General features: G+C 46.3%; 1 protein-coding gene across 2 annotated transcripts; it reads left to right on the top strand.

Moving 5' to 3' along the window:
- The first annotated feature begins 20,491 nt into the window (after window positions 1–20,491).
- LOC125528174 (actin-depolymerizing factor 10) lies at window positions 20,492–22,666 on the top strand. 2 transcript variants are annotated; one of them, XM_087520589.1, is made up of 3 exons: window positions 20,492–20,846; window positions 20,950–21,218; window positions 22,113–22,666. In XM_087520589.1, exons 1-3 carry the CDS (start codon window positions 20,517–20,519, stop codon window positions 22,267–22,269), a joined length of 756 nt encoding a protein of 251 aa, XP_087376715.1. In that variant the 5' UTR covers window positions 20,492–20,516; the 3' UTR covers window positions 22,270–22,666. The 2 variants fall into 2 exon arrangements, with proteins under 2 accessions (XP_087376715.1, XP_087376718.1); XM_087520592.1 differs by having other exon boundaries at window positions 20,501–20,735.
- The last annotated feature ends 3,556 nt before the right edge of the window (window positions 22,667–26,222 follow it).

The following is a 26,222-nucleotide window of genomic DNA, read 5'->3' as shown; positions in this document are numbered from 1 at the left end:
GCTATCTTGAAACTCACACGGGCATCGAGAGCAGCATATTTTATCTGCTCGTACGTCAAGGGATAATTCTCCCATCCAGACGACCTTAATGCCAGCATCTCGTCACCCTTCTAAAGATTTGTTCCGAGCACAAAATTTGCTACGTCGAATAGGGATGGTGTCGGTTTATCACAATCTTCTACAGGAATTTTTATTCTGGTTTGTAGGTCAGCGATGCTTTTCAAATCAAGGTTTTACGGCTCCAACTTCTGTTTGTCCCCTGCGATGGGTGCCCCACAGAAATATATGTCCTCCCGAGACAAGAAATCGTGAAGCTCACCTGGTATGGAGGGCGCCTGTATGATGTGGGACACCAAAACATCATCTTCGAGGCACAACTGAAGGACAGCGACGCGTTGGATCTTCCCAGTGGCACACTCCGTGTACTCTGCGTCGAGACCGATGACATTCATCTCCACCTTTTGGAGGGAGTTGGATACATTGTTGATCCACTTCCGAACAATCCTTGGGTGGTCGGTGACTATGGCAACTATGCTCAACGAGCCTTCGACGAGGACATGTTGGACGCTAAAAACCTGTATCTCGATCTCTTTCGCCATTTGGAACCGCTGGACCAGAGGGCTATGGTTTGGAGAATTAGGATTAGATGGTTAGTCTAACTGAAGAAGATGATTATTTATAGGGGCTTTGGAATTACTCCAGGAGGATGTGAAGAGGTTAAAACAATGTGAATGCAGTGTGGTTTGGATGCAAATGAAGATCAATGAGTAGTCAAAAGCCGAGGAAAATCGGTTCCCGATGGAGAAGTAAATGGGAGAAGTTATGTGCATGCATGAGGAGAGCTACGGTGGTTTAACTGCTGCATGCAATGGATTGGACGGGCTCTTCAGTTGCCTTTTCTCTCTCCCACGTGCACAGAATGGCCCACTCGTATGCTACAGTTTATTGGCTGGAGTCTGGCTGCAGCTGCTCATGCATACGCTAATTAATGCTGTGAATGCGGGGCATGGAGGGAAATGGGCGCATGCAAAAGGGTATATACGCAAACTAATTAGAGAAATACTCAAAAAGTTATGCGCAGACAAAAGAGGATCGGAGGGAGTACTACTCATGTTCCTACTACGGTTAAGGAATATGCGGTTATCCTCGAAAAAGAGAAGTCCTTCTTCGCGCTTCCGCATGCACGAGAATTTGGTTCTGCTCACAATATGGATGATAGCTGTAGGATGAAGTGAACCCAGAGGAATGCTAGCACGGGAGTGTACTCATGTTCCTACTACTCCTACTAGTAGTAGTAGTACAACTGTGGTACACTTGATGGTCAAAATACTATTATTCATCCAGTCCTCACAGTGAAGTGACAAGACCCTGTGCCCGAGGTGACAACAGTCCAGGCGGCGTATCCGGGTTACCAAAGTCAGCCTCACCTTATGCAATGTGCAGTCACTATCACCGCCGTTGTATAGCATGCCTCGCCTCGTCTCCCTCTCCCCTAGCACCAATCCATCTCCATCTCCGTCTCACCGGAGATCCTGAGGTCACTCTTCATTATCTCACTGTGCCCCCGCATACCCTCGCCTCGCTTGCCTCCCCCAATACCACTATTCCCTCGCTAGCTGCTCCAGCACCGACAGCCTTCTCCCCCATAAATCAAGCCCCCCCCCCAAAACCCCACCTTCCAAACTCCACCATGGCCGAACGCGAACCGCGTAGGATCCATATGAGCCGCGATTGGAGGAATCTCCCCAGTGACGTCCTCGACCTCTGTTGTTCTTGTATGGATATGTTGAGCGCCCTGCGGCTGGCTGCATGCTCGAGGGGCATGCACACGGCCATCATCGAAGCAAGGCCAAAGATTTTCAAGACACCCTACTTGCTGCTATCTGGTCTTGCAAGATTGGCTCACCATGATACGGAGGCGTACATGATGCCCCTCGACTTCAATCCGATCTCCATTAGCCGAAACTTCTTTGCGGGTATGTAGTGGGTCGCCGTACATCATTTCCCTCGACTTCGATCCGATCACCATCGCCCGAAACTTCTTGGCAGGTATGTACTGGGTCGGCATGAACTCCCACTGGATGGCTGCCTTCAGAGAAGACAGTAAAAAGTTGGTGCTCATGAACTTCCAGACCTCCCATGAGATTATCCTTCCTCCGTTGGATTATATAGAGTTTTACCATTGCAGTCCTAGTCATCTAGATTACCACGTCAGATGGACAGACCTTATTTTGCAGAAGATTGTAATATGCCAAGTGCCCACACGACATGCGAATTACGCAGACTTCAAGCTAATTGCCTTGTTCGACCGCGGACTCGCCTATCTTTACGCCGGTGCCTTCTTTAGCTGGAGACAACTCAGCTCACAATGGATCATCTCAAAGCTGATACACACTTCTGTGATGCTATTGAACACAATGGAATCATCTATGCGATCGACAAAGCAGATGGCACCACGTATTGCTGGGACGACGCGTGTAAGTTGTTTCCGTCTCATGTTAATGATGACGCCATGACACTGTTTGAACTTTTTGTGATGATTGGCATATCCCTATTTGAGCAGAATTTGAGTAGAACTATGGCAATGTATTAGAGACGCCGGAAATCAGCTATATTTGGAATGAGTTAATTCATGCGATTGTGATCATGTCATTACAGCCAATTTGTACCCCTGAATAATCAAATGGTTAGGAATATATGGATATTCTCCTTATTTTACAGTAATCTATATACTACTACTAAATATGAGTGTGTATCAATGGCCATGTTGGTTTCCTCATTTTCATGATGTAGAAACATGCACCACACTATTGGTTTCATCTAACCATACATTAGGGAAGTAAATGTGCATATGGAGAACTCTATATTTGGAAGTAGTGAAATCATGTAATGCTTACCATGTGTACATACCTATATTCGCCCTTCAACAATCAATGGCTAGAATAATATCCTCACAAAAAATTTGCCCACAGAACATGAGTATATAACAATGCATGGTTTGTTAGTTACCTTGAAGAATTTGTTTGTGAGGACAGAACATGATTCCATAACATGCATGACATGGTAGTTTCCTGTGAAGAATCGATTACGAGATAACATGAGTATAACCATGCATGGCACTTCAATATTTTCGAACCCAGTATACATTTCCCTGTATTTTCCTCCCAGTTCCAACAGGGACATATCAATGTTGTTTCTTGCATTATCCTACTCATACTCTGAACAATGTTGATCTTACATTAACAATGCCTGTCCTTTTTGATACGATGTAGTGTCCCTACAGTTACTGCCGTTTGTAATCACACCACCTTTGCCAAAAACAGGGAAGCACAACTGGTTCCTCGGTCGATCAGACGACGGCAAAAGACTGATGATCATTCGGACACATGAGCCAGAAAACGTATATTGCAAAAACCCCACTGTATACAAGCACAGTGAAATACGTGAGTATCCGGACAGTGGCTGTTACGTCTATGAGCAGGATACCAGCTTGTTGGGGCCTTCGGGATTTTTTAGTTGGAGGCAGGTAAACAGCCTTGGTTCACACTCTCTGTTTCTCAGACTCAATTATCCGATTAACCAGGAGATCACCGTTGGCAAGGACCTTGAAGGAAGAGAGGCTCTGTTTGCTATGGAAAATTGTGTCTACACGACGAGCCCTAGGAGTTGAGAGCAAACTCCCCTGATTGTCAACGATACAGCTTGCAGCCAAAAGAAGGTGAGAATGACAAAGGCATCTGGATTAACTTTGATCCTTGGATGTCTCAATTACGACAGGCAGTGATGTGGTTCAAGCCTTCAGGTTGATAGGTAATTGGGCTGTTGCGTCGAAAGGGTGGAGTACTGGTGTCTCCGGATCATTGGTCGCTGAAGCGGGGCTGCAAATTATGATGGTGTTGGATCATCTCTTCGAATGACTTTGTTGTCTTTGCTGCTTGTTTTGTATGGGTAGTTATTTCTTTTGTTATGCATATTCTTTATCATTTGGTCATCCTCGTCTATGTCACTCTTACTATGTAATAGTTGCCTCTGTTTAGAATGTCATTCTCATCTGGATCACGAGAGTCTGAGCGCTGCATATGGGTGCGTTTTGGTGGTGTAGCAAGACTTCTTATGAACTATCATGTCTTGTTGTTTATGTCAGTAGTAGTCACTAGTCAGTGTTTGAATGTTGTATATATCGTTGTTTAGAACTGTTTATTGTCTCGAACTACTGGTGGGCTAAATGAGGGCATCACCATTCTCCAGTGTTCAGAGAGTATCTCCTTTTTTCAAGTTATATAATTTGAGCTCAGTGTCTTTTCGATGATGTACACTTGTTTGGGCCAGTGAGGTGTCGTTGAATATGGGCTGAGTAGTAACGCAATGCCAAACAGGTCAATTATGACTCTCAGGCTCGGCTCTCAAAAGATCCTAAAAAAAAGGTCGGGCTCTCCAAAAAATAAAGAATAAGGACTCTTAGGCCGACATGTGGGTGCCACCGATGTTTTCGTTTGCTTGCGCGCCGAGAGCATATTGGCACGTGTTCGAAATTCAAGCTACCTTTTCATCCCCAATCTCCCACCCCTCCCCACCTCTGGAATCTCGATTCCTACTCCAGTTCCCCCAAATCCCCCTCCTGTACTCCATGTACTCAAGCTCACTATCATGTCGTCAATCAACGCGGATCTCCGAGTCAGAGATCCCGAGGTCCGTCCTGCCTTCGGTCGCTGCGTGCTATCACTCAACAGTGGCATGGCGGCGCTTGACGACCAGTTTGCTGGGAAAGTGCTGATGGTAACCATCAACGGCGATCGGCCTCCCATCTTGCTAGAAGACCTTGTCAAAGCTCTTGGCACTGCGCACGGCATCCAAATAAGTGACTTTCTCATCGAAGTCTGTCCGCCACCGGCTGCTTTCTTCGTCAGGTTCCGGACAACTTTCGACTGCAGTCGTGTGTTCGAATCTTCCCGGCGTTTGTTCTGCGATGGCGCACTGGTGAGCTTTGATCGGTGGCACCCAGGATGGGGCTCGGTGCCCTCTGATCTTGAGTTTTTAACAAAGCTTACCTTCCATGGCATGCCTCGACGTGCTTGGAACAACGAGTCCATGAATGAGCTTATCAACAACCTTGGAGGTGAGCTCGTAAGTATGTTTGTTCCTCCAGACAGCTGGGCTCTGATGGTTATGGCATGGATGAAGAAGCCGTCCACCATACCGAAGGTGATTGGTGTTGAGATACCGGTGCAGGAACCGGGGTTGTACTATTCGTCGCCACCAAGGCCGCCGTGGACCATGTTAGGGATGTACCTGTATCGAGTGTTCGTGCATGTCAAAGAAGTGGTCAATCCATCAATCGAAGTCCTGCCGCCGCCGCTGGTGCCAGGGTCTGTCGACGACGTCCATTACAGGAGTTAACGTCAGACTTTCCCCGTGTTGCTTGGAACGTTGGATGGCACAGGGCCTACTCCATCGCGCGGCGGAGGCCACTGCTTCTTTGGGAGAAGAGGCAGGGCTGGCTGCCTAGATGTGCTCTAATTTGAGGTAACAACTGAATCTTGTCAGATACTAGTTAAATCCGAGCTATGGGTGTGAAGCACTGATGTGCCAGTACATTTGATTGTGACCTGTTCTAATTTTGTACCTGAACTTTTTTTTAGAAAGGATTGTACATCAACTTAATGTGCTAGCAGAACTTATTGTGTTGTCTGTCTGTTTTCTTTGCACAACATTCAAGGGATAAACCGTTATGTACGAGTTCGTTGGTTTCAACATAGCCCTACCCGTAGCGATCCACTGCTTCCATCCTGATTGTGCCGCCTGCGTGAAATTTTTGTATGCAAGTTCAGTGTGCTATGATGTTCTATATGATTGTGTCAACTATATAAGTTTTTACTGAGCATCAACAATGCATATGGCTGAAAGATGTATTTACGAGCATCGACCGATGGGCCTCTCTCTCACACACACACACGCACAAGTGGGACCCGTTGAATTATTTATTTGCTCGTGACAACTTTTAATTAGGTTCAACTGTAGTCTAACTTTTTTCTTAAGTTATTAATTGAGCTCAGTGACTTCAAAAAGTTGTACAGAAGCCTTGTTTGGGCCTTTCCGGCGTCGCTGAATGTGGGCTGAGTAGCCATGTTAGGTTGTACTGTACTACACAGGCTTTTTTTCAACATCAGCAATGCAACTGGGCCGGCAGTTGTACACAATATCCGGGTCAACTTGTTATTCTCTGCCCCGCTGGGCTGCAAACTTTCCTAGGAGGTATGCATTAGGCTTAACAAGAAAATGGACTTTAAGAAATAATAAATGGGATGTAATTATAATAACTGGGCAGTAACTATAAAAAAATGCACGAAACGCGTAATTAGTTTAAAAAATATATTATTTTTGGAATTTGAAAATTTTAATTTCATTACTTGTTGCGCGCGCAATATTTCGTTGGATTTTAACGTAATACAACTTTATTTTGAAATTATATTTAATCTGATAAGAAATTTCGGATAAAAATGTTTCGGATCCCATAAAAATGTGGTAATTTTTTTAAAATTCTGTTTTGAGCGGTTGGTTGAAATTATTAATCGTTGTCCAAGCTAGAAAATGGGTTGTACTTTTAACAAAATGTAAATGGGTTGTAGTAAATTTCCATTAGAATTAAAAAATGGGTTGTACATTCTTACAAATCGCAAATGGGCTATATGTTCTCTGTCACACACTTGTGGGCCTTCTAAGTTGACGCGTCCCCTAAAAAACTAAGTTGACGCGTATGCAAGGCTTTGTCAACAACACACGGTTCTGGCAGCTGTGGCCGTTGGATGTCCATCCAACGGATGTCGTGCTTCTTCTTCAATCTCGGATATTCTTGCTTCAGCCGCCCAAAAATGATTCCTCCCCCTGACATCTGGGCGCACCGTTTTGGAGGCTGACCTATGGGCCTACTAAGTTGACGCGTACCAAGGGCTTTGTCAACTTAGTCAATATAAACAATTCTAGCTGCAGTGACCGTACGATGTCCATCCAACGGCCGTAGTGCTTCTTCAACCTCTGGTCTTCTTGCTCTAGCGCCCAAAGTAGCGTCGGTCGTGCCACGTGCTCCTGCCTCCCGTGGTCGGCTGTGATGCCGCGGAGGCCTCACCGCCCCCTACTACTCCCACCGCTGGCCAGGCCATCCCTCTACTCACCCACACCCCCTATTATTCTGCGGCGACGGCAGCCTCACACCGCAGCCGAACCAGTGAACCCTCATACTCCTCTCCACGCAGGCTTCCACTGCCACGTCTTCCCCGGCTCCGCGTCGTCCCCTTCCTAGGCCTCACCATCGCCACCGCCCTGGTGCTCTCAGCGCGGCATGGTCAACGTGGTCAAGGAACGGCTTCCATCGGACATGTACTATACGTGGAGAGGCTGACAGCCGGGTCCACGACGGCAGCAAGGAAGTGCCTCCTTATTACGCGGAAAATAATGATTCCTCCACCTGGCAGCAGGGACCCACCGGACGGCCACTGTATTTCATGAAAAAAAACGTTTCCCCCCTGACTGTTGGGACCCATCGGACAGGCCACCATATTGCACGAAAAAAATGTTACCCCCGCTGCCAGCTCGGACCCACCGGAAGTGCCTCCTTATTACGCACAAAAAAATGAATACTCCCCCTGCTGGTCGGGACCCACCTTGGTGGGAGGCTGACTTGTGGGCCTACTAAGTTGACGGGGATGGAGTGCTGTGTCAACTTAGTCAGTATGAATGATTCTAGCTCCAATGACCGTATGATGTCCATCCAACGGCCGTAGTGCTTCTGCAACCTCTGGTCTTCTTGCTCCAGCCGCCCAAAGCAGCGCCGGTCGTGCCGCGTGCTCCTGCCTCCCGTGGCCGGCTGTGCTGCCGCGGAGGCCTCACCGCCCCTACTATTCCCATTGCTGGCCAGGCCCTGCGGCGATGGCAGCCTCACACCGTAGCCGAACCAGTGAACCCTCGTACTCCTCTCCGCGCAGGCTTCCACTGTCGCGTCTTCCCCGGCTCCGCGTCGTCCCCTTCCTAGGCCTCGCCGTCGTCCACCACCCTAGTGCTCTCCACGCGGCGTGCTCAACGTGGTCAAGGAATGGCTTCCATCGGACGTGGACTGTACGTAGAGAGGCTGGCAGCTGGGTCCATGGCCACAGCAAGGAAGTGCCTCCTTATTACGCGCAAAATAATTATTCCTCCACCTGACAGCGGGTACCCACTCGACGGGCCACCGTATTTTGCGAAAAAAACGTTCTCCCCTGACTACTGGGACCCACCAGCTACATCTTTGCATGCAAGGAAGTGCGTCCGGACAAAAAAACGATTCGCCCCCTGACTGCTGGGACCCACCAGTTACATCTTCGCACGCAAGGAAGTGCCTGGTAGTCGGGACCCACCTGGTCGAAGCGTACGTAGCGTTGTCATTCTGGTCGCGAACATGTACGTACATACTATTCGATGTAGAGGCGCGCACGTGTCGTAGTAGAGGCGTGCACGTAGCATGTACACGTACGTACAGCGGCCAGTGTGCAAGAAAGAAAATACAACCACGTACGTACATACGGGCAGGGTCTCGAATGCCTACTCGCGCATACGTACGACCAGGGCTTGTGTACATGACTGGGTCAGAACGGAGAAACTGCGTCATCGTCGTGTTCATGGGGAGCCAACCGGCTGGGTCGGAATGGAATGCGTCGTCGTGTTCATCAGGAGGGCTTGGACGGAACAGCCGATGGAAACGAGGCCTAGTGTACCGCAGAACGGAGGAAACGGCCTTGTGTTCGACTGGCCACATTCGAAACGGGATCCTGTTCATCGGGAGGGGTCTGGCGTACCGCAAACCGGAGGAAACGGACCTCCTACGGTCGAAACGGGGGTCTTGTTGATCGGGAGGGGTGTGGCGTACCGCAAAACAGAGGAAACGGACTTGTGTTGGAGCACTACAGTCGAAACGGGGGTCCTGTTCATCATGAGGGGTGTGGCGTACCGCAAAACGGGACTCCACGGGATACTGTTCATTTCCACCGTCGACCCCCTCCAGCCTCCATGGGCTACTGTTCATCCACCGTCGACCTCCTCCAGCCTCCACCTGCGACTGTACATCCACGGGCTCCTGTTCATCCTGCCCTGCTACCTCTTGAGCACTGCGTTGGTTTTTCCCCGGAGAGGAGGGATGATTCAGCAGAGTAGCGTAAGTATTTCCCTCAGTTTTGAGAACCAAGGTATCAATCCAGTAGGAGGCTACGCGCGAGTCCCTCGTACCTGCACAAAACAAATAAATCCTCGCAACCAACGGGATAAGGGGTTGTCAATCCCTACATGGCCACTTACAAGAGTGAGATCTGATAGATATGATAAGATAATATTTTTGGTATTTTTATGATAAAGATGCAAAGTAAAATAAAAGCAAAGTAAAAAAGTAAAGGAAATTACTAAGTATTGGAAGATTAATATGATGAAGATAGACCCGGGGGCCATAGGTTTCACTAGTGGCTTCTCTCAAGAGCATAAGTATTCTACGGTGGGTGAACGAATTACTGTTGAGCAATTGACAGAATTGAGCATAATTATGAGAATATCTAGGCATGATCATGTCTATAGGCATCACGTCCGAGACAAGTAGACCGACTCCTACCTGCATCTACTACTATTACTCCACTCATCGACCGCTATCCAGCATGCATCTAGAGTATTAAGTTAATGAAAACAGAGTAACGCCTTAAGCAAGATGACATGATGTAGAGGGATAAACTCATGCAATATGATGAAAACTCCATCTTGTTATCCTCGATGGCAACAATACAATACGTGCCTTGCTGCCCCTACTGTCACTAGGAAAGGACACTGCAAGATTGAACCCAAAGCTAAGCACTTCTCCCATTGCAAGAAAGATCAATCTAGTAGGCCAAACCAAACTGATAATTCGAAGAGACTTGCAAAGATAACCAATCATACACAAAAGAATTCAAAGAAGATTCAAACATTGTTCATAGATAGACTTGATCATAAACCCACAATTCATCGATCTCAACAAACACACCACAAAAAGAAGATTGCATCGAATAGATCTCCACAAGAGAGGGGGAGAACATTGTATTGAGATCCAAAAAGAGAGAAGAAGCCATCTAGCTAATAACTATGGACCGTAGGTCTGAGGTGAACTACTCACACTTCATCGGAGGGGCTATGGTGATGATGTAGAAGCCCTCCGTGATGGATACCCCCTCCGGCGGAGCTCCGGAACATGCCCCAAGATGGGATCTCGTGGATACAGAAAGTTGCGGCGGTGGAATTAGGGTTTTGGCTCCATATCTAATCGTTTGGGGGTACGTAGGTATATATAGGAGGAAGGAGTACATCGGTGGACCAACAGGGGGCCCACGAGGGTGGAGGGCGCGCCTGGGGGGTAGGCACCCCCCTACCTCGTGGCCTCCTCCCTTGTTTCTTGATGTAGGGTCCAAGTCCCCTGGATCATGTTCGGTGAGAAAATCACGTTCCCGAAGGTTTCATTCCGTTTGGACTCCGTTTGATATTCCTTTTCTTCAAAACCCCGAAATAGGCAAAAAACAACAATTCTGGGTTGGGCCTCCGGTTAATAGATTAGTCCCAAAAATAATAAAAAAGTGGATAATAAAGCCCAATAATGTCCAAAACAATAGATAAATATAGCACGGAGCAATCAAAAATTATAGATACGTTGGAGACGTATCAAGCCCCCACCGCGCGCTACTCCACCGGCTACTGTTCAACCAGCCCTCTCCATGGGCTCCTATTCAACCACCCCTCCACGGGCTACTGTTCATCCAGCCCTCCATCGTCTACTGTTCATCTTGCCCTCCACGGGGTCCTGTTCATCCAGCCCCAACCAGCTCGATCGATCGGGGTCCTGTTCATCCAGAGGCAACACCATGGTGTCCTGTTCATCCACCCCCATCGGGAACTATTCATCCAAACCTCCCCAATAACGCTCACTGTTCATCCAGAGGCAGCATCGATCGGCTTTAGTTAGCAGCAGTAGTGAAGGAATCGCTCGATCGGGTTCAGTTAACAGCCATCGATCGATCACTCGGGTTCAGTAACGCGTAGCCTGCAGTGCAATCGCTCGGATTCAGTTAGAGCCTAACGCCTCGCTCGGGTTCAGTTAGAGCCCAATGCCTCGCACCCACGCGCGTGCGTGTACGGGAGAAACGCGCATCGCTCGGCCCCGACCACCCACCGTAATCGGGAACACCCCGATATTTTCCTCGCCCTCGCTTCTACCATGGTTTTTTCCGTCATGGACGGCCCAAAGAATGTCATGCAGCTGAGTCTCCGGCCCGCCCAAGACGAAAAGCCCATTTTATGTCATGATTTTTTGTCATAGAAGTAGGACCCCACCACATTTATGATGATACCGTGTTTTGTCACAATTATTGTCATAGAAGTGTCATAAGTATGACAACAAAAAATTCATTCAGCCCAAAATGTCACGGATGTGTCTTTTTTTGTAGTGAGTAACCACTCTTAAGATCGATTTTTGAAAAGATAGTGGCACCACTAAGTTCATCAAGCATATCATCAAGGCATGGAATGGGATACCTATAGCAAACGGTGATAGCATTGATAGGTCTACAATCGGAGCACATGCGAAAGCTACTGTCTCGTTTTGGCACAAGGGCTCAAAATTTCACGCACATGTCCATGGTCTATGAGATGCTTTACTTGCCTTTGTATTTCTTTGGTTTCTTCGGGGTTGACGCGGTATGGAGCTTTGTTCGGAAGAGGTGCTCCAGGGATGAGGTCGATGTGGTGCTCGATGCCTCGTAGTCGAGGTAGTCCCGGAGGTAGCTCGTCGGGGAAAACATCTTGAAATTCCATTTTGAAGGAGACTTGTACTTGATTTGGGCTAAGGACTAAGTTCTTCTCGCTCATCATGGAGGCGCTCGATTTGGGCTTGTGGTGCTCACTCTCGTTTTCGTGGCTCGCTCTCTCACTATTCTCTCCATGATGGGTGGCTTGCTTGTCGGCGATCACTTGGCTTGGATACATGGGGTGAAGTATGTACTCCTTTCCTTTCATCTTGAAGATGTAGTGGTTAATTCGACCGTTGTGGATGACACCTCTATCAAATTGCCATGGGCGTCCAAGAAGAAGGTGGCAAACGGTCATGGGAACAACGTCGCACTCCAAAGTGTCTTCGTAGGCACCAATTTTGAAGGAGACTTACTCGATGCTCGACTTGGAGAGTGTCAGAGTCGCTAAGCCATTGAACTTTGTATGGATGTGGGTGCTTCGTCTTGGTCAATTGGAGCTTGGAGCAAAGTTCTTCACTTGCAGGTTATGACAACTCCCTCCATCGATGATGACCTTGACGGATCGTCCATTGATGCCGGCCTTGGTATGAAAGATATGGCATCTTTGGTCTTCTTCTTGGTGATGTTGAGAGTCAAGACCTTGGAGACAATAAGAGCGGGACTTGAATCTTCATCGCAAAAGACTTGTTCTTCTTCATCGTTCACTTGCCGGTGCATGGCAACTTGTTCGAGGGCGTCCATTTGTCCTTCACTCATCGAGTCGTAGGTGCCGTCGGAGTTGAGGATCATGGTCCGCTTGTTGGTGCACTCATAGGACTTGTGGCCTCGGCCTCCACATGTGAAGCATTTGAAGGAACTTGTCTTGACGGTCTCATCGGTGGGGGTTGATGATGATGAAGCTCTCGGCTTGAAGTTGCTTGAGTAGGAGGATGACTTGGAGTTGACGAAGCTTTCTTGTGACTCGACTTGTCGACGTTGCTTGTAGAAGGCTTGGTAGACGATGTTGGAGTCGTTGAAGCTTGGGTGTTGGAGAAGCCGTAGGACTTGGATGAGAACTTGGCATACTTGAAATCGTCTTGCACTTGATGTTCTGCTTTTGTAGCTTGATGCACAAGCTCGATGAGGTTTGAGTATGGTTGGAAGTCGGCGATCTTATTGATAGGATGGTTGAGTCCATTCAAGAAACGTGCCATAGTTTGCTCATCATCTTCCGTGATGTTGGCTCTTATCATGGCAATCTCCATCTCCTTGTAGTACTCTTCAACGCTCTTGGTTCCTTGCTTGAGTAGTTGGAGTTTCTTGAAGAGGTCGCGGTTGTAGTAGGTAGGCACGAAGCGTGCTCTCATGACATCCTTCATTTGTGCCCAAGTAGTGATGGGTGGTTCACCTCTTGCCTCTCAGCGCTCGATAACTTGTTCCCACCAAATGAGGACATAGTCTTGGAACTCAAGGGATGCCATCGCGATCTTCTTCTCTTCGTCATAGTTGTGCAAACGGAAGATTTTTTCAACCTTCAATGCCCATGAAAGGTACTCTTTGGGATCGTTGCTTCCATTGAACTTGGGCATGGTGAACTTGAGCTTGCCGTAGCGTTGCTCTTCATTGTGTTGGTTCGGGGATGATGACGTCCATGTTGTTGATGATTTTCAAGCTCGTCTTTCTCTTGGAGAAGAGGGTTGTCAACCTCATGTTGCTCTTGTCGTGGAGGATTCCCATTATCTTCATGCTCTTGGTGAACTTGATGTTCTTGGCGAGCTTGTGGAGGAGCTTGTCGAGCTCGAGGAGGAACTTGACGATGCACGCGAGCTTGAAATCTTCATTTGTGAGCTTCTTCGCGAAGTGCTTCTTCATGTTCACGAGCATGTCGGCCTCGTTTGGCTATGGCTCGACTTGCATCTTGAAGAGCTTGTTGCGCCTCAAGTGCTTGAGCTTCACGGAGTTGTTGTTCTTGGCGTTGTGCCTCAAAATCTTGTGCATCTTGGTGTAGACGCACACGCTCTTCCTCTTCATGTTGGCGTTGTCATTGCCGTTCTCGTGCTAGCGCAAAAGCCTCTTGGGTTTGACGTTGTCGGTGCTCTTGAGAGTTGGTGCCACGTAGAGGATAGAGGCTTGCTTGACGATCGTTGCGCGCGGCACGTCGAAGAGTGTTCGATGTTGGTGTACTTGAGCCGGAGAGGGTGAAGTCGGAGTGTCGACTTGAGCGGCTCCGTCTTGTTGAGGACGAAGTGGAAGAAGAGCGATTGAGCAACAAAGCATGAATCTCATCCATTCTTGCGTTGTTCTCTTGCTTGTGATCGTCGAGCTTGTGGTCGAAGTAGTCCCTTGTACGTTGCTCGGAGAGTCGCAAGTCGGCGGCGAGGTTGTCGATGTGTTCACTCATTGCTTGTTGCTCTTGATGCAAAGCACGTTGTGCACCAAAGAGGTGGCTCTTGGTGACGTAGGAGTTCATATCGTTGTCGTGCTCAATGAAGAGTGGGTTGGTAGAAGTACTTGGCCTATCCATCATTCCAAGAGAAGAAATGTGAGTGGTATAAAGAGAAGAACGAATACCAAATGTACCTTGACCGAAGTTGAAAGTGGATCAATGACCACTCCAATGTGGACAAGGAAATAGCACAATTGGTACCAATTCGTGTCAGATTCTCACACCTACACAAGTAAAAGCTTATGGTGGAGCTTGGTAAGTATGGTGGCACAAAATTTGATGCAATTGTAAGTAAGCTTCAATAATGTTGGAAAAGATTCGCAAGTTCGCAATGCAACAAGTAGACCAAGCAAAGTAAATTACACGGAAACACACACGCACAAAGATAAGTGGGCTTGGGCAACCAAGGATGAGCCAAAATGTGGAATCCACAAAAATGCTCTTGTTGCACAACACTAGAGAGACGCTAGCACGATTGCACAATAGGCGGATACAAGACTTGTGCACAACCTACTAAGCAAAAGTGCAACGACTTCTATCCCAAGTATGGTCTATGCAAGGTGTTTCTATGATATGATCCAAGATGATCTAATATGACAATCTTAATGTTGTATGATGCTATGGTTCTTGCTTAAAAGCTCTTTGCTTGTCTTTCCCGTTTGCTTAAAAGCTTGTTTGAGCTCTTGTTTCATGCAGTGCTTCACGAACCAAGATAGCAATTCTGTATGCGATGACAACCTTGTGACACGAGAGATGATACCAGGATATGCAACAATGATGTATGTATGCTATGGGAAGTATGATCACTAATGTGCACAAGTCTCGTTGTCGGCAATACTCAAAGGCTAGTCTCGATGGGTAAGTGACGCAAAGGAGTAAGGCTATGATGGCTATCAATGTAATGGCAAGAGTGATATGTCCAATACCAAGGTGAGGTTACCGTTCTCGCTTACGATATGGTGTCAAAATGGTGGCACGAATACCAAGATGTAGTCGAGGTGGTCGTTATTGATGACGCGTCCGTGGCGAAGATGAGCGGTGGTGATGTTGATGTCGAACCGTATCTAGATAGCCGAAACACAAAAGGATACGGAACCGCAACTCAAATTCTCAAATCTCGAAGTGGCAACACGTGTCGGAGTGCGGAACGGGTAAGCAATGGTGGTGGTATGCAGATGTGGTGACGGTGTATAGGTGGTAGTAGGGCGTATGCGGAAATGTGGGGCGGTGGTGGTGATTAAACTGAAAAAATTCAGTTTCGTCAGTGATCGTCGGACGTCCGGGCTGGTCCGGTCATCGGACGTCCGGTGGGGGTCGGATGTCCAGTGCCTGGGCGAATTTCGGGCACGGGATGACCTTCACGTGGGCGGGGTGGGTGAGGTGAAATTCGTCGAATCCGGGCGATTTCGTGGATGAAAAGGGTGGGGAAGCTAGATCCACTCAAAACAAAGTAAATCCACGGATCAAATCCAACAAAATTTCAACACACCAACAAATCACAAAAAAATTGGGGCTATTTTTGTGGGGAATTTTCGAATTAGGGACAAAATCAACAAAAAACTAGGCTAGCAACACAACGAGGAGGCTCCGAAATCGTGATCAACGTGGCTCTTGATACCAAGATGATGTAGGGTAGAACCCTAATCGGTCGATCTTTCACGAAAGGAGCGGATCCCGCGATGAACACGAAGAACACGAGGAGGGAAACGAGGGAAAACACGGGGAAAACACAAAGAGAATCACTAAACCAACAAGAAATAGTCACACATGTGCTAGATCCTCGAGTACATAAGAGATCACACGGTACACGGTCAACTAGGGACGATACAAAAGGTAGTCAGTCTTCTCCGTGAGGAGGTCTTGAATGCACAAGTGGATCTTCCCCTAGGGGGTCTTGAATCCAAAGGGATCTTCTCCGAAGAGGGGCCGCGGTCTCTCTCATAGAGTAGATCCGATGTGGATGAGCAATGCTCTGTCTCTAAATATGAGCTAAACCAATGCTAATCCTAGCTAGGAGGAATAGGAGGTCTATATATAGTCTTAGTGCAAAATGGGGCGAAGTGGGGGTACATGGGCTGCGGCCCAACACATGGCAGCGCACAGGCGTCGGACGCCCGGGAGTCACCGGTCGTCCGGAGGCTCGCGAGGGTCCGGACGTCCGGTGCCTGTCGGACGTCCGTAGATTCGGCTCGGGTGTGCTTCGGTCGGACGTCTGGTCGGGGTCGTCCGGGAGGCCTCGGAATTCCGTCGTTTTGGCTCGGGTGAGGAGGTGTCGGACGCCCGGTCTGGGTCGGACGTCCGGAGCCTGGAGATCATCGGACGTCCGGTCCAGGTCGGTCGTGCGGAGCCTGTAGCTTCTTCCGCATCTCTTCTTCTTCTTCTCCGTCTTCACGTCCATCTTCCTCTTCTTCTTCTCCTTGCTCCTTAGCTTCTTCATGGCCAACTCCTAGATACCTAAGTATGCACAATGTCTCCGTTTGAGGTAGTAGCCATGTCTCATGCGTATCGAAGTGGAAGTGTGAGAGGAGAGATGTCACCTCGGTTTCGAGAGCCCTTGCACGTACTCGTGTCATGTGTCCGCTAGGCACTTGGTGAGGTGATGGTAGGTCCATGGGGATGACCTTGAGATGCTCCGCATCAAAAATGGACATATCAGTGCCCAGGTGTCGCCCCTCGGGTGACACAGGAGCGAGACTATTAGGGCAAGAAAGGCATAAACGTGCTCATCTCACTCAAAAAAATTTATGAAATGTCTGAGAGTGTCTACATACCCTTTGTATATCGCATATGTCAAATATACAAAGCTACAATGTTTTTTGTTTCCAGGACTAGAGCTTTTATTGTTTTACACTAAAATTAAATTTCATATCCTTAGTTTTAAATGCCTCTTCAAATGTCTCGAATAAGAAACCACGAAAAGAAGATAGGTTCCAATGAATGCACGACCTCCTTGTACTGTTTGATGAGAGAGCACAAGTAGACTACAAACTCACGGCTTTGAGTGAAAATGAATTGGGTGCATGCACCGACTTTTAGTTCAGGGTGTAGTAGCACGAGAGGATCAAATTTGTTTTCTCGGAAAGGTTAAATACATGCAACACCCGCCCTCTCCTATGGCATTCTAGGGTTCCCCTGCAGCCACATCTCGTCCATTCGTAGATCATTACCCTCTTACTCCTCCGTCCTCTCAATCGGTGCAGGAGTTTGGGAGGCTATGATCTACCGGTGGGAGTTTTAGGTATCTTTGTTTGGGGGTTATCTGATACTTTGTGTCCTTTATTTCAACCCTCCCGCCTAGTACTAATCCATGCTTCTAATGTGAAGCACAGACTATGCTTACGTGTGAAGCACTTGCGCGCACATGTGCTCCATGAAAAAACACAAGAAAAGAGAAAACAATATTTTTGAGAAAAAACCTATAAAACAAGAAAAATCAAACCCTAAAAACAAGCAAAAATCAAAAATGTCTGCCATGTGGGGTGCATCCAGCATGCAACATGTGGCGACGGATGAGTGCATCACGTTCTACGTGGGAAGTGCCTCCCGTGAGGGTACTCGCTAACTAGTTTCTCTTCCAAGCGGGTGCACCTATGTCTCGCCTTCAACGGGTCCACCTTCACACTCGCTGAAGGGCCGAGCGAGATGGGCCAGCCCACGCGCGCGGCAGATCACGACCTCTTTTTCTGCTATCTTTCTTTGCTTTATTTTTGTACTTTTGTTTCTACTTTAAAAATTGCTAATAGAAATATTACAAAAACTCTCTACAAAACATTTGAAAAAAAATGAACAAGTATTTGAAAAAAGTTAATCAAGCATTTGGAAAAATGTTGAATGCAAATAGAAAACTTGTTGATCATGTATTGAAAAAATGATGACATTTTTTTATCATGTATATAAAAGTGCTAATCAAGAATTTTGAAAAAAATGTTAATTAAGCTTTTGATAAATGTTAAATGTGTATAGCAAAACTGATAATATGTATTAAAAATGATGAAACAATTTGATCATGTATATAAATATTAATCAAGTATTTGAGAAAGTGTTGAAGAAATATTTGAAAAATGTTAATCAAGCATCTGGAAATGTTAGATGTGCATAGAGAAAATGTTGACCGTGTATTAAAAAATAATGATTTTTTATTGTGTATATACAAATGTTAATCAAGCATTTAAAAAATATTGAACAAGTGTTTGAAAAATGTTAATCAAGCCTTTGGGAAATGTTAAATGTGTATAAAAAATGTTGAACATGTATTAAAAAATATTAATATTTTTATAAGAAAAGTGTTAATCAGTCATTTAGAAATTTGTTAAAACTGTATAGAAAAATGTTGACCATGTGTTCAATAGATGTTAATTTTGCATTCAAATAATGTTAATCGGGGATTTGAATTATTTTCAAAAATGTTTATAGAAAATTTTTTGAGCATGTATTACAAAAATGTTTAATTTGTATTGGAAAATGTTAGACGGGTATATATGAACACTTGCGTTTGTACTATGTTAAAAAAATTAAGGAGTACTCCTTCGGGAGCCCCCGAAAGGGCCACTTGGGGTGGGCTGGGAGCTCGCCACTTGGCACGCTCTTAGTCAACGCCACGTGTCGCGCTCTAGATGATTTTTTGGGGTTTTTTGGCTTTTGGTTTCCGCCCGGTTTTTTTTATGTTTTCGAAAAAAAAACTTTGAAAAAAATTACACAAAAAATATGTTTTATTTTTTCCTTTCGCAAGAGGCACATGTTTACTTCTCATGAGGTCATGAATTTTCTTACACGAGAGGTATGGTGACGGTGTCCTAGACTAAGGGGTAATAACCTATGTGACCCATAGTCCATGGGCCGAACTTACGGCCCACCGATCATTACAAGGAAGGGCTACGGGAGCTCTAAACCTCGGTGTAACCCAGGTGGACACCTCCGAAGACTTGACGTGTACTTCAAGGATAGCTCAATAGCCGACATGTTGGAAATCAACCATATGTGTAACCTAGCTACCCAACGTGTATATAAGTTGTGGGGTTTAGTCCGTAGGGACACGATTACCGGCCTTAGGGTTTAGAACATGATCATACGATCGTGAGGTAGATCATCTCGTACTTTGTACTCCATCACATCAATACACGCAAAGCAGGACGTAGGATTTTGCCTCTTCGAGAGGGCCCGGACCTGGGTAAACATTGTCTCCCTCGTACCCTGTTACCATTGTTCATATAACTACAACTCTACACCCCCTATCCGAAATCCGCCGGTTTTAACACCGACACACGGTCCTTCCACAAAGAGGCACATATTTACTTGTCGTGGAGGCCCGGATATGTTCCCGTGAGAGGCATGGTCGTGCTTCTCAGAAAAGGAAAATAAAATGTGTTTTTTTCCTTATGCGAGAGGCACGGATTTATTTCTCGTGGTGTGCTTACGCGAGAGGCACGGCCACGTCTCTTGCAAAAGGGAAAAAGCATGTTTTTTTCCTATACGAGAGGCACATATTTACTTCTCATGAATGCATGAATTTGCTTATGCGAGAAGAATGACCGTGGCTCTCGAAAAAGAAAAAAAAATTCCTATCATGAAAGGCACGGATTTGCTTCTCGTGGAGGCACGGATTTGTTTTCCACAAGACACGGCTGCGCCTCTCGAAAAAGAAAAAAAATGTGTTTTCTTTTTTCTTCTTCCATGAGAGGTATAAATTTACTTCTCGTGGAGGCACAGATTTGCTTCCGCGAGAGGCACGGTTGTGTCTCTCGGAAAGGGGAAAATATGCTCCCGATTTGGGTTTTTTCGTGAAAACTTTTCATCGAAACCTGTCAATATATGATCTAGTTTTGAAGATCTCGACACGAGGAATCACACAATGAAAACGGTTCGAGATTTGACATACGGTTTGAGATAAAATATTTTGAATAAACGAATCTACGAAAAAAGTGAAACTTACAGGTTACAACAAGTGGATGGAGCACATGTAATGCGATGCTTGCCAATCTGGAAATGTGGGAGTGTGGAGAACCATCCATCTCGCTTAATGCGAGACACAGTGCTCGCGCTTCGAAACCACTTTTTGAACGAAAATAATCTTTCTATTGGGCCGGGCTTAATGCGAGACACAGTGCTCGCGCTTCGAAACCACTTCTTGAACGAAAATAATCTTTATATTGGGCCGGGCTCTCCATATTAGCAGGGCCGTCTATAGGCTCCTTAATCCTTTATAATGCCGGCTACTATTTGGTTCACAGACTGGGCCTCTTTGATGGCCCAAATCTAGGTTGAAGGCGTGGATTTCAACTGGACGCGGCGGGGCGCCGCGCACGAATTCCATGATCCCATCATCAATACGCTTTCTCGATCCCGCCTCCCATCGGAAAACTAAACTAATCCCACCTCAACCCAATCTCCTCCACCCCCCGTGGGATCGATCCCTCGGCCCGCCCGCCTCCCTCGGATCGACCAGAGCCACCCCGCCGCGAGACCAGGATCTTGGCGAGCGAGAGCACATGGCGCTGGCGGCGGCGGCGGCCTTGGCGTGGCCATGCCTGGTGAGTTCCCACCCCCACCCCCTGTCTCCCCCTCCCCTTTTAACCCCTTCGCCGGGCTTCCTCGGCGGCAATAGCAACAGCACCATGGAGTTTCTTGGGTTTACGCTCATGGTTGTTGTTTTCTCCTTTCTTTTTCGCCGATCTTGGCAACCGAGCGAGCGGGAATGTCTGTTGTTCTGTGGCTGACGGGGGAACTGGCCGGTTGTTTGTGTAGGGTGGGAACTCGCCGGCGTGGATTGACGTCCCGGAGCGGAGCAAGAGCGCGTTCATGGAGCTGAAGAGGAGGAAGGTGCACCGGTACGTGATATTCAAGATCGACGACAGCACGGAGGAGGTCGTGGTCGAGAAGACCGGTGCGCCCGGGGAGAGCTATGACGACTTCACGGCCTCGCTGCCTGTCGACGACTGCCGCTACGCCGTCTACGACCTGGATTTCGTCAGCGACGACAACTGCCGCAAGAGCAAGATTTTCTTCATCTCCTGGTTAGCCTCGTCTTTCTTGCCCCCTGTTTCTTGTCACCTGTGACTGAATTCAGTTTGGTTACAGAGTTGAAGATTCTATCTAGGCAGATGTATTTATTTGCTATGATAATTGTTCAAAAGGATTTATGGTTGTGTCAATTGTGGAAAAAGATTTATTGCTATGATAATTCTCCAAAAAGATTTATTGCTGTGCTAAACACTTAAACAGCGATGGGGTGGGTTCAGAAGCACAGCTTCAGTAAAACTGGGGGTGGCTGACCCCAGTCATTGTACAATCCTTTCAGCTTTCAGTTGTTAGGATGTTCATACGCGTTACATGATACTCTGTCCAATAAGCATTATGTTTCAAGCTCACCCAACGACCAACTTAATTCTCTCATATCCTACAAAGGAAACATTTTATTTTTCGTGTAACCTCGCGAAGGTAACAGCAAAGCGATGAATACAAAAGTGCAATTCAGTAACAATGGGGCTAGCTGACGGCAGTGCACTTGACAATACTTTTCAGTTGTCAGTGGTTAGAATGTTTTTTAGACAAGAATGTTTGTGTACACAGTACACTAGTAATCGTGTACCTGCCATGCACGTGTATATTAGGTAGGATATTAGTTCCACGTTATATTAGGTAAGATGTATTAGTTGCACGTTGATATTTGGTAAGATATTAATTAAATGTTAGATTTCATGGGATAACGTTTTTAAAATTTGATGAAATGTCCATGTGGGAGATACATATCACTTGCACTGCATGACTCCCATGGATTTTCCATTCATGGTACTGAATACCTGTTTTTTTGTTTCAGTTTTTGTAGGGTATTCTTGTCAGTTGTCACAGGTAGCTGCTACTAATTCCTAAGAAGATAACAATATTACAGCTGTTCCCTTTCTTTTCAGGTCTCCTGATGATTGTCGCATCCGTGCAAAGACCATATATGCTGTGTCGAGGAATCAATTCCGCCACGAGCTCGACGGGGTGCACTTTGAGATCCAGGCAACTGACCCTGACGACATGGACTTGGAAGTTCTCAGGGTCCGTGCTAATAGAACCTGATAGCTAGGTTGACTCTGCTAGCTTGCTGATACACACCAGTAGCTCAAGATGCGTAGCCTGCTACTAAAATGCGGCGCTGGTGCACTGATGTGAAGCATGGTGTATAATCCGGCTGCTGATCACACCTGAGTATGCAGTGTTCCTTTTTTCAGGAGATAGCATCTCAGCGATATTAATATAGCTAGATAAGTTCCCTATAATATGATGTGGAAACGGCTCCATTTAATGTCTAGTTGCGCATGTACTATTTGTCTTCTCCTAAGCAACAGTTTTGTTGAGCTTAAACTGCTACTGCTCGGTGGTTTTGTAATAGTTTCTGTTTTTTCTTTTTTTGTACTGAATGTTCAGTCAATCATGGAGCATGATTTGCTACTTACAGTGGTGTTGTGCTTGTTCTGCTATTTTTTGTCAGGGTTCTTCTGCTACTCTACTGCTATATTATGCATAGTGAATAAGTGTAACTCTGGTATTTCCAGTGTCCAAGGAATGGCTGTTGTCATCATGTCCTTTGATGTTTTCCCTGTTTTTTTACATGAAAACAGACTTGGCAAATGTACAAACCTGTTTTTCTTTGTCTTTAGAGAGAGCTATAAATCAAATTCTAACAATATTAGCAGTTGTTTTGACTTTCGAGTACTATTGTTCTTTCCCCCCACAAGTCATTCCTTGTTGCTTTATCTCAATTATTATGTGGTCTGATACAACTTCATGATAATTTCCTTTGCATCACCACAATTATATATATGGAATTTGTTGTCATTTAGCTTTGCATTTGATTATGATAATTCTGCCAGGATTAGATGTTTTAGACTAATCAGTGCTGTGTGCCCTCCCAGTTTTTTTTCCTTAAATTGCTAACAAACAAGTACAGTACTTATTTGTGTGTTTCAGAATATATACACTGAAAGCGTGGCAACCATACGATAGCATAATTTGACTTGTCTCCACGGCAAAGCACAATACTAAACCCAACTGAGTTTATTCGCCACAGTAAACATACAACTGAAGATTAACAAAGTACATCGCCTCCCATTCCTTGTTGATATTAAATGATTATGGTTGTTGATTTTACAACCCCATGTGGTCTGGCCCGGATGGTGTTGTAAAACTTCGTGAGTTGGATCGTTCTGATTGTTTCAGTGCTTATAGTCGTCGCTAGGTGGCCTATGAGTCTAGATGTAATTTTTATTATTTCCGGTGTTCATTGTACTGCTATTATTAAAGATGAATAGATCAAAAGTTTTCTCGCAAAAAAAAGGATCATTCTAATTATGGATGAATAATGAAAACCCTTTTCCCCCAAGAAAAAGAACACATAATAAAGCATTTTTAAAATATTGAAATAATTAAGCATGAACCTGTTGAAGTAATCAGCAACACTCGAATTAGTTTTAATCTGAGAAAACAAGGCATGCATATGACTTATGGAATCTGTCATAAGAGGCAAACTATACCCTTTTTCTTTCTTTGCGGAAAGGCAAATCATACATTTAGCAAGCCGAAGAAAAGTCTAGCGTGTCTGTCTCACTAGCATGAGCATGAAAACATAAACTCAATCTGAACAGGAGGATGAGCATGACACCCGCCATGTTGACCGAAGTGACTGCGACGGTCACAGTCCTGGCAAGTGGCAACATCATTGTTGCCCATAAAAGGCCAGGGTCTTGTACTCATGCGTCGTTGAAGAGGTGGTCGGTGTTGTTGTTCAGTCATCTTGTTGTAGTCCATTGGTCACGATCAGTCATGTCAATATTAGGATGCTCTCGAATACCCTACCGTGCGTCGCACTATCATGTTAGGCTTGTACCGGCTTCTTTAGGACAACATCTCAAAATTTAGTCGACACAACATCTTAAAATTAATAAAGTCATCACAATCAGCTTTGTAGTCGACGAAAAACACATTTTCTCACTAAACGAACATCGTCGAAAAACCTGAAATAAAAATAGAAAATTATAAGCACCTGTAAGTCTAAGACTTGAACCTGATGAATTCGTTCCACTACAAAGAACCTAACAATCTGAGTTATGCTCAGTTTGCAACACACTAGCGAAAAAGAAAACAGGGTGAGACTTGGCCCGCTTTATAAATAAAGTAATTGTCCATACAACCAAATCCCACGTAACATAGCAAATAAGACGGTTGAGACAACATCACAATCACGCCCAAAAAAAGCATCAAAGAAATATGAAAAAAGCCACCGACTGGCAGTAGACAAGGCGGCCATCTGAAGAGGATAAGTGACGTGCGGGTAGCCAGAAGCACATCCAGCACGAGCCCAAGCCGGACGCGGTCACGTTGCCTAGAAAGCGGGTGTCAGCGCTGCAGGAAAGTAAGGAATTTGAAGAACGAGACAGAGGCCTGCTGCGGAAAGACCCACTCAATCACCACTTTATTACGTGTCATCCACGACATGCACGACATCGCCACAAAGATAAGCCAGAATAATCAGCGATTACGCCCAGTCTGGGTAGCTCTAGTCTCAAGGACTCCGCAAAGTTCAGGGCTCCCCTGTCGGGCCCCAGTGCCTCGCGTATGAAAGTTCAAAGGGCCTGCGCAGCAGTGCACGAGAACATGATGTGGGTCTCGGTTTCAGAGACAACACAGAAGGGACATATGCCATTACCTGGGCCGTGCCGCTTAACCACCTCGGCCCTAGAGGGTAGGCGGTCACGCAATAGTTGCCACACAAAAATCTTCATCTTTAAAGGCAATGGGGCTTTCTACAGAGGAGAAAGCCAAGGAATAGTGGGCGAATGGCATAGTGCAAATATGCCAAGCTCACATGGAACTCACCTGAATGTGTAAGACTCCAAGAAACGGTGTTCGAATAATCTGGCAACACCGGCGGAGGGCTACCCGCAATCTAGTCCACTCCATAATTTCCTCTTGCCCAAATGTGCGATGAAACATCTTGGGAGACCGCGGAAACCAAGAGCCAACGCTGATAGCAAACAGATTAGGGAAACCCATCCGAAGTGGCTCGCCACCAACCCATGGATCCAGCCAAAATTGGGTTCCTTCCCCATTTCTTATAGTGAAGGAAACCTATAGACGAACGTTCTCCTTGATCTGTTGGATGGATCTCCAAAACTGGAAGCCACCCGAGCGAGAGCATGCCAGGACAGGCTCGCCTCTTAGATATTTTGCCTGAAGAAGCTGCAACCACAAGCCTTCCTCACCCCGCATGATCTGCCACACCCATCTCAACATGAGGGCGACGATCATGTGGCGCGGGACAATAATACCTAATCCACCCCGATTCTTGGGCAAACAAATGTTCGCCCATTTGACCATATGATATTTCTGGCGGCCGTTTGCTGCCTGCCAACAAAATCTAGCCAAATCCTTATCAAAGAAGATGTGAACGCCCTCTGGTAAGATATACATCCCCATCATATACATGGGGACGCTCGCGAGGTTAGAGCTTATAAGAAAAGATTTACTCCCCTTGAAAGTGAACCGTCCACACCAGGCTTTGCCCGAGACGCTACTCACCCCACCAGCGGGTCGAATTCATGCATCAAAGTCCTCAAGTTGGACAACAACATCCCTGAATATGCAATGGGGAAGGCCGCCAACTTGCAATTTAGGTTGTCCGTGATCCGTTGTTGCTTGGCCGCAAAGTATCTCAAGACAACGACCTCACTCTTGTCAAAGTTGATCTCAAGTCCGACATGCCCTCAAAACATAAAAGGAGTAACTTAAGATTAACGATGCTAAGATCCAACTCCTCCACCATAATCATGGTGTCATCTGCATACTGTAAATGGGTGACACCTCCATTGATCAAGTGACTTACTACCCCGAGAGGTGACCGGCCATCCTAGCTTTGTCTAGGATGTGTGCCAAGGCATCGACAGCGAGGTTGAAAAGAACATGGGAGATAGGGTCCCCTTGTTTCACTCCGCTAGAGGACCAAAAAAAATGGTCTCATCTCGCCATTAAAATTA

The sequence above is a fragment of the Triticum urartu genome, chromosome 1A (genome assembly GCF_056163025.1).
Source record: "Triticum urartu cultivar PI428250 chromosome 1A, HENAU_Tu73, whole genome shotgun sequence".
NCBI lineage: Eukaryota > Viridiplantae > Streptophyta > Magnoliopsida > Poales > Poaceae > Triticum > Triticum urartu.
The sequence above is the reverse complement of the archived record's forward strand: the minus strand, read 5'-3'. Positions and strand labels throughout refer to the sequence as shown.